The sequence below is a fragment of the Nylanderia fulva genome, unplaced genomic scaffold, assembly GCF_048542155.1.
Source record: "Nylanderia fulva isolate GAGA-0341 unplaced genomic scaffold, ASM4854215v1 Scaffold127, whole genome shotgun sequence".
Lineage (NCBI taxonomy): Eukaryota > Metazoa > Arthropoda > Insecta > Hymenoptera > Formicidae > Nylanderia > Nylanderia fulva.
In genome coordinates this window covers 1298-11015 of record NW_028189485.1, presented here as the reverse complement: position 1 = coordinate 11015, position 9718 = coordinate 1298, and the positions used below count along the sequence as shown (strand labels likewise).

General features: G+C 35.5%; 1 protein-coding gene across 1 annotated transcript; it reads right to left on the bottom strand.

Moving 5' to 3' along the window:
- Positions 1-7292: 7292 nt before the first annotated feature.
- LOC146724523 (uncharacterized) lies at positions 7293-8119 on the bottom strand. Its single transcript, XM_085479655.1, has one exon. The coding sequence runs from the start codon at positions 8061-8063 to the stop codon at positions 7299-7301; it is 765 nt and encodes a 254-aa protein (XP_085335781.1). The 5' UTR covers positions 8064-8119; the 3' UTR covers positions 7293-7298.
- Between the last annotated feature and the right edge of the window lie 1599 nt (positions 8120-9718).

The following is a 9718-nucleotide window of genomic DNA, read 5'->3' as shown; positions in this document are numbered from 1 at the left end:
TATAAATTATGCCGTTAGCCTTCCCTCTTTTTTTTCCAGTTGTCTATTGATTAGATAATTCATCACGTATATGTTGTCTATTGTTCCCATTCCTCTCCTAAACCCCATCTGATTTTCTGGCACTATCCCTTTTTCCTCCACATCCTTCCTCAATCTTTCTGTCAGTATCATCGTGTAAACCTTATACATTGATGGCATCATGGTTACTCCCCTGTAGTCTTCCACCTCCTTTCCATCCCCTTTTTTCCTTATCGGTGTAATCACTCCCTCTATCCATCTCTTCGGCCATCCTTCTCCTCTCCATATTCTATTACAAAAATCCAGCATCCAATCCTCCACGTTCCCTCCTCCATACTTCCATACCTCATTCGGAATCTCATCTATCCCTGTCGCTTTTCCTGCTTTCAGCTTCTTTATTGCCTCTCTCATTTCCTCTCTACTTATTTCCTCCTCCTCCTCCTCCTCCTCCTCCTCCTCCTCCTCTGTCCTGTTCCCCTCCTCTCTTCTTTCCTTTCTTACCTTTCTCTCCTCTGTTCCTCCTAACAACTTCATAAAATATTCTCTCCACTTTCTCATCTCAATTTCTTCGTTTATTCCTTTCCATCTTCTTCTCTCTCTGTTTATTATTTCCCATACCTCCGATTCTCTTTTCACCTCTGCTGCCTTCTTTTCCCATTTCTCGTTTTCTTCCTTTTTCTTCCTCTCACACAATCTCTTGTAATCCCCTCTTCTCTTCCTATATTCCTCCCCCTCACCTCCTTCCCTCCACCATCTCCTCAGCTCCCTCCTTACCTTTCTTTTCTCCTCTCTGCACTCCCCATCCCACCATCCTCTTTTCTCCTTCTTCCCTTTCCTCCAGTCCTCCTCTGTTGCTCTTAATACTTCCTTCATCCTCTCCTCTATTCTTTCCCATTCTCCATCTATCTCTTCCTCTCCTCCTCCTATTTCTCCTATCTCCCCCACTTTTCCCTCAAAAATCCTCCGGCCCTCCTCATTCCATACTCCTCTCCTCCCTCCTCTCGACTTTCTTCTCTCTCTTCTCTGCCATCCTTCTATCTCCACTTCTATTGGGTGATGATCTGAGTCCACCTTGTCTCTTATTCTTAACCTTCTCACCTTCTCTCCGCTATCCTCATTTCCAATTACGTAATCTATAACCGTGTTCCCTCTTCCTCCTGTACAAGTCCATTCTCCCTCCTCGTCTCCCTTTGTGTTACCGTTCATTATGCTCCAACCTCTTTCTCCCATGAATTCCAGTAGTTTTCTTCCCTCTGCATTGATTAATTTGTCTTTCAACTTTCTTTTCTTTTCCTCTTTCCTCTCCTCTTCCGCATTCTCCTTATCTCTGATTCTACCCCCCTCTTGTCCTGTCCTCGCATTAAAATCTCCTCCTATTATCGTGTAAACCTCCTCCTCTTTCTCCTCCGTCCACTTCTCCATCTCCCTGCACGCCTTCTCTATTCCTTCTCCTACGTATACTCCTATCACCCTCCATTTTTTCTTCCCTATCTTTACTCTTCCTACCACAAAGCCCTCCTTACTCAGCTCCATCATTCCTCCCTTCTCTGCAATCTCCTTTTTTATCCCCATAATCATGCCTCCTTTCGCTCTTCCTCTCTTCTTCTTTCTACTTGCTCTCTTGCACTCCCCATACATATCCTTTCGGTAGGTACCTTCTCATCTTCTTCCATCCTTCCTCTTCCATCCATGTTTCTGATAACACTATTACATCCCATTCCTCTAATCCTTTCCAAAAATCTATGTCCTTATTCCCTACTCCCGCTACGTTCCAGAAAACTACCTTCCATCCTTTTCCTCTCTTCTCCTTTTCCCTCTCTCTCTCTCTATCTCTACTTTAGCCCATCTTCCTTTCTCCTCTCCTCTTCCCCCATTATCATATTCTTTACATTTCCCTTCTCATCTCTCAGCACTTCCTTCTCCTCATCCCATCTCCACCATTTTTCTCCTATTTTTAACTTGCCATTACTTACCCATGTCCTTTCTCCTCTTTTCTCTTCTCTCCTTGCTATCTCTCCCAACTTTCGTCTTATCTCCCTTTCTTTCCATGTTAAATCCGTGTCTATCCTTTCTTTTCTGCCTTTCAGCCTCTTTTTCTTCTCCATCACTTCCCATTTCTGTTCTTCCCTCTCCAATTCCACCACCACCATTTCTCTCCCCATTTCTCTATCCTCCCCTATTTTCCTTATTTTCATTATCCTCGCTCTTGCCTCTATCTCCTCTAACAATTTTTCGGCTCCCTCTCTTCTTTTCCCCTCTTTAACTAATAAGCCTTTTATTACTATATTCTTTCTTTTTTCCTCTTTTTCTAATATCTCCCATTTCCTTTCCATTTCCCCTACTCTCTTCTGTAAACCATTCCCTGTGTGCTCTCTTCTTTCTCTCTCTCCCTCCTCCTTTTCCTCCATCTTCCTCTCCAGTCCCTCTATCCTCCTCTTCATACCTTCCATGTTCTCTATCATTTCTTTCTTCTCTCTTTTCCACCTTTCCATCTGTATCTTGTAATCTCTCCTTATCTCCTCCATCTCTCCTCTTATCCTCTCTCCCTGTTCCTTTATTTCCTCCCTGATCTCCCTCATTTCTTGCCACATATCTTGCAACAATCTTTTGATCTCTTCCTTCTCTCCATCCTCTTCACCACCTTTTTCCGGTGATCTCGTTGTCTTGTTGCTTCTCTTAAAGATCTCACCGCTCCCTTCTCCCGTTTTTTCCTCTAACTCCCTTTTTTTCCTCTTCATTAGATCTTCTATATTCCCTAGACTTCCACTTCTTTCTTTTCCCTTTTTACCTACCGATCCTATTATTCCTCCTCCCTCCGCTCCCTTGCCTCCCTCTTTCTTCCCACTCCACATGCTTTCAGACCCTTTTAATCCAAATCCTCTCCGCTTTCCTCTCTATACTCTTCCTTTCCCCTGTCCCTCTCTTTGCCTACTTCTCGCCACTCTACGTTCTTCCTAATCCTTGCTTCTTCTTTCCTAAATTCCCTAGCTATTCCCTAGCACCTTTACTCTATTTTTCTGCACCCCGCTTTCTTTCTTTATACCCTATACTCCCTGCCCACTCTCAGCTGTCACCAGCCTCCTATTTCTCTCTTTCCTACTTTCTCTGTCTAACTATCCTCTCTCACACTACTCTCTCACCCTCTCACTCTTCTCCCTCTTCCTTTTCAAACTATCCTCTCCACTATCTCTGTGCTCTAACCCCTTTAATCGCCCTCAACTCTTCACTATCACACACCACGTGTACTCTAATTCTGCACCGGAAACGGAAGTCTAATGAGTCATATAATAAATGTATTATATGACTTATATATTTAATATAAATTTATTATATGACTTATATATTGATAAATAAAAATTATATTAAAGATAAATTAAAAAATATTTTTTAGTAAAATTTTAGTAAAATTTTAATAAAATTAGTAGCCTTTAATAATATTTGTCGTTTTTTTATAATTATTTTATTTTATTTGTAGTATCGTTTAAACGCAGTGGCTATTAAACTTTTTTCCTTCTTTTAAAATACGTAATAATATGAACACACACACACACACACACACACACACGGAGTATCTTACAACTTTCGTGTAAAAATTTTTTTCAAAACCAATAGCATATAGTTTTTGTCAAATTAAATAGTTTCAATATTTGTTGTACATCTTGTGTATATAGTTGTGTATATATAGTTGTGCATATGTATATGAAATGTATATACAAATGTAAGAAGCATTTTGCAGTTCATTATATTATATATGATTAAATTGATATATGTATATACAGGGTGATTCAAAACAACCGTTTGTCCTTAAAATGTCGTATTCCTGACTCAATTCTAAGACGATTTTTCCTTTGCCAAAATTTTATCCGAAGCTTAGTTTTTGAAATATAAAAAGAAATAGTTAGCGAATTACAGCACGAGTACGGGCGGTAATCAGGAGCGGCGCAACACATTATCCGACGCGGGCGATTACGTGGGCGCTCGAAGCGATCAGCTGTTTGTTACACGCGGCGTTTTGTGTGTGTGTGTGCGTGTGTGTGTACGCGTATACACACACACACACACACACACTCTCTCTCTCTCTCTCTCTCTCTCTCTCTCTCACTGATTCTTACCTTGTAGAGATGTTTGATGTCCTTTGACAAATAATTGTTGCCTGACTGGATACAATCCGATATTGACACACTGTGACACACTGCATAATGAAATCATTTTTTTGTAATAAATTCTATTGACACTTTGACTCACGCACTTGATTAAAAATTATTGTAATAAATAACTGATTACAAATTACAACACATAATCACAATCTGAGAGAATTTTCTCTTAGAATTTGCCCTGAAAATTGTGGTAATTGTAGGATAATATTGTATGGAAAAAATTTTATTAGAATTCCTTTAATTAATATTTATCACATTCAAAATAATAATATCTATCACAATAAAATATGAAACATGTTTTATTAATTTTACTAAACCGTAAAGTAAAATTAATGAAATATATTTTATATTTTATTGTGATAAATATTATTATTTTGAATGTGATAATTATTAATCAGAGAAATTCTAATAAAATTCTTTCCATACCATATTCTCTTACAATTACTATAACTTTTAGGGTAAATTCTAAGAGAAAATTCTCTCAGTGTTTTGATTAATTATTAAAAATTACTTGTAAAAACGCGCGGCGCGCACAGCACACGTTACTCGATGCGGACGGCAATAGTTTACACGGCAAGGACACGACAATCATAATCACAATCTAAGAGAATTTTCTCTTAGAATTTACCTAGAAAATTATGGTAATCGTAGGACATTATGATGTGGAAAGAATTTTATTAGAATTTCTCTACTATTTATCATATTAAAAATAATAATATGTATCACAACAAAATATAAAATATGTTTGATTAATTTTACTATACAGTTTAGTAAAATTAATCACACATATTTCATATTTTATTGTGATAGATATTATTTTTAATGTGATAAATATTAATCAGAGAAATTTTAATAAAATTCTTTTCATACCGTATTGTCTCACAATTACCATAACTTTTAGGGTAAATTTTAAGAGAAAATTCCCTCAGTGTACCGATTAATTATTAAAAATTACTTGTAAAAAGGCACACGTTACTCGATGCGGACGACAATTGTTTACACGGCTAATAATTTATTTGATAAATGAGATTCAGGTAATATAATATATGTGAATATTATTAAAAAATAAGTCATATTGTAAATAACTGTTTAGAACACTATTTTTCTGTCAAAACAAACAAAAATATGATTTTATCTTTTATTTATATCTCTGATATATAATATCGCTTCTATACATTATATTAATTCAGTGGTTTTTAACCGGTGCTTCACGGAACATTAGTGTTCCGCAAACGTGTTACAAGTGTTGCTCGAAATTATGAAAGCACAGAATATCTATACATAGAAAAAACTACTATAACTTTTTTTTAATTTTATGAATATTATTTTTTAAATTTAAATTTAAATTTTGTTACTGCTACATAATTTGTACTGTATAACTTTTAATAAAAAATATATTCATACATATTTTTGTTATTATCTTTATAATATTAATGATTTTGGTGTTCCGCAAATTTTTCCTATAATCAAAAGTGTTCTGTAACTTTAAAAAGGTCATTAAGAACCACTGTCTTCATTCATATAATAATATGCTAAGAAATTTATATTTTTTTATTCTTGAAAAATTCGACTAAAAATTTGAAGGAGTATAGATTTAAGAACAAATTATTATCATGAAATAAAGAAATTGTTAATTGCAGCCAATATTGCGATTATTGTTCCATGACGAATTAATCCCGCAAAGTGCTTATAACATACTAAAGATGTTAATTGGTTGCAACCAGAATTTTTATTTTGCGGAGGTGTGCGCCAATTTTCTCATATTTATTCCCAACGGTTACGACCCCGGGCAATTAAATTTAGTGAGTAATAATTCTTTCTGCAAATTATAATAATGAATTACAAAGGGATATACTAATATACAAATGCAAAACCACATATAAAATGACTAATAAAAATTAGGTGCTTATATTAAACACGACAAACTTGTCTCTATATTCTTCTCTGATTAACCCAGCAAACACCGATATATAATTGTTACATTGCTATAATAAAACGGAATATACCAGGTAATATAACGTGTATGTTACATGTAACATCCATGTTAGTTGTAATTTCCCACTCATAGATGTAACATTTTAATATAACATATATTACATTGTAGTTATATTGTAATTATATACCAAATAGCACATTGATGTATTGATAAGTCAGTGCTATCTTGGGATATAATGACAATATAACTACAATGTAATATATGTAATATTAAAAATGTTATATCTATGAATAGGAAATTACAACTAACATATACGTTACATGTAACATGCTTGAGTATATAACATTTATATACTGTGTTTGCTGGGAATTTACACAAAAAACAATAGTAGTATAGTGGGCACTATGGCCCGTCAAAACAAACCCCCACCACCGACCCGTCTGGCGCCGAGTCTTATCTTATCTTTCCCCCACCACCGGCGTCTGGTTTTTCCGAGTGTGGGTGTAGGGGGAGAGGGTGTTGGGAAAAAAAAATGGCGACAGGCCCCGAAAGGTGGGGATGAGAATTTTTTTTATTTTTTTTTTATTTTTTCTGATTTCCTCTGGATTTGAACCTGGGGCCTTCGTGTTTCCGAGCAGGGTCCTAGTATGTTGAGCTAAACGAGATCTTACTAGTCTAAGGATTAGATGAGGTATTTAAGCTAAAGTTGCGTAGGGTACGGTATGGGGGTACGGGTATACGTATGGCAAGGATAGCTCGTCGAATCAAATGGTCGATATTAGACGGGGTGGGGTAAAAACATTTTGACCAAGAAAAGCGTCATGCGGTCGACCGGGGATCGGTGGCAGGTAGTAACTGACAATGCCGTAGGGTAATAAAAAAAGAACACGCAAATATTTGTACTGGCGAGCATTCCGACTCGTGTCACGATAAAAAAAATAATGCATCATCGTAGATTAGAAAGAATGCTTATTGTTGAAAAGATGTCGGATAAAATTTTATTTTAAAATAACTCGCTGCTTAATGAAGGTAAACAGAAACATGGATGTTGAAGAAATTTCTGGAAAGAGGAAGTGAAAGAAAATTGAACAATGGTTTTAAAAGTACAAATATAATTTATATTTAAAATATTTTTACAGAATAAAATTATTCACAAACATTTCAAGAAAATATTCGTCGAATAATTATTAAAATTTACGTTTTGATATAATTGTATGTACAATTTGTTCGAAATAAAGTGAAATTATTTCTAAAAATGTTATCTCAAAGTATACATCGAGAAATGTTAAATCTTTCAGTTGGGTACGTACATTACGTTCTATTTCCTTACTGTTACCTCTGATCGTGAGTTTCACGATACTGTTATTAATGCTACCGTTGACAGGAAGATTTAACTGTATTTCGTTAATTAAATATCGAGCACATTCGTTGACATTAGTTGAAATAAAATTTAGACGATTTAAATTAGCGTTCACACAATCAACTATATTTTCTACACCTTGAAAAGTCGTTCTCTGCATGACTATCGCAATGTTGTAAGTTTTACGTTTCTTCGCCTTCGGTCCGTTTTCGTTCGTATCCTCCACAGTCTCGGAAGAAAGATCTTCTTGCTCGTTTTCACGATATGTTATTAGTATGGCTCTAGCACCATATGCGGTAGTGAAATTTACAATTATCTTGTTAAAGATGATCGAGCTCAAATTAATTTTATCACCGTTTAAGTAGCTCGACATCGTTTTCATGTTTTCTTGAAATTTTTGCCACGATTCCATGTCGAAGCAAATCCCTACAGCTCCGTGAGATGTTAATTTAACAACAGGCAGAAAATCCAGTTCGACGTTGTCTTCCGTCATAAGACCCACTTGAATTTTCTTCGTGTAGGATGAATTCAATCCGTATGTTGTTGACAGCAGCATACGTGGTTGTTGCTCGATTTTCTTAAGATTGTTCATGGTAGTTGCTACCGCGTAGAAAATCAAAGATATAATAATCAAAGACACGGAAAAATCGAAAAATCGAGAACTTTTTACTAACAAACTTTTTTATTAACGAACTTGAAAGTCCGGACGATGAAAGATGAGTAAGCGAAGATTTTCAAGAAAATTTATAAGAAGGAAGATAAAATAGAAAAGTGGTAGGGAGAAAATGTATGCGTAGATAAATAAAAATTATGAGGAAGGGATTTTTTAAACAATATAAATAATTTAAGAGTTTAACTAGGCTCTGTAATATATAAATATAAATTTAACATATATAAGATAGGCAATAAGAGCCAAATCGCGGATGACAGTGCGTTATTCTAAACGAAACTAAATTTTTTCGTTAGAATTAAATACCTGTGCACAAGGCACCAAATTTTTACTTGGACACGGCCAAGATATAAAATTGGAATAATCTCTACAAGAGATTTTTAATTCCATGTATCCCCTATTCCCCCTAAAGAATTAAAGTGCGAGAGAAAAATATAGATCCGAAAGTCGCAGAATCGGGAATCGAACCCGAGACCTTTCGCTTGCCGGGCGACTGCTCTTCCAACTGAGCTATTCAGATCCTTTCGATTCTATACTTTTCTCTGTTATATATATTAATGTTGGTAAATAAACGCCTTTAAGCCAGCGTGTATAAATTAAGAGTTTAACTAGGCTCTGTAATATATAAATATAAATTTAACATATATAAGATAGGCAATAAGAGCCAAATCGCGGATGACAGTGCGTTATTCTAAACGAAACTAAATTTTTTCGTTAGAATTAAATACCTGTGCACAAGGCACCAAATTTTTACTTGGACACGGCCAAGATATAAAATTGGAATAATCTCTACAAGAGATTTTTAATTCCATGTATCCCCTATTCCCCCTAAAGAAATAAAGTGCGAGAGAAAAATATAGATCCGAAAGTCGCAGAATCGGGAATCGAACCCGAGACCTTTCGCTTGCCGGGCGACTGCTCTTCCAACTGAGCTATTCAGATCCTTTCGATTCTATACTTTTCTCTGTTATATATATTAATGTTGGTAAATAAACGCCTTTAAGCCAGCGTGTATAAATTAAGAGTTTAACTAGGCTCTGTAATATATAAATATAAATTTAACATATATAAGATAGGCAATAAGAGCCAAATCGCGGATGACAGTGCGTTATTCTAAACGAAACTAAATTTTTTCGTTAGAATTAAATACCTGTGCACAAGGCACCAAATTTTTACTTGGACACGGCCAAGATATAAAATTGGAATAATCTCTACAAGAGATTTTTAATTCCATGTATCCCCTATTCCCCCTAAAGAAATAAAGTGCGAGAGAAAAATATAGATCCGAAAGTCGCAGAATCGGGAATCGAACCCGAGACCTTTCGCTTGCCGGGCGACTGCTCTTCCAACTGAGCTATTCAGATCCTTTCGATTCTATACTTTTCTCTGTTATATATATTAATGTTGGTAAATAAACGCCTTTAAGCCAGCGTGTATAAATTAAGAGTTTAACTAGGCTCTGTAATATATAAATATAAATTTAACATATATAAGATAGGCAATAAGAGCCAAATCGCGGATGACAGTGCGTTATTCTAAACGAAACTAAATTTTTTCGTTAGAATTAAATACCTGTG

Coding starts and splice junctions, on each gene's coding strand:
- LOC146724523 (XM_085479655.1), bottom strand. CDS start 8,063: ATGAACAATCTTAAGAAAATCGAGCAACAACCACGTATGCTGCTGTCA.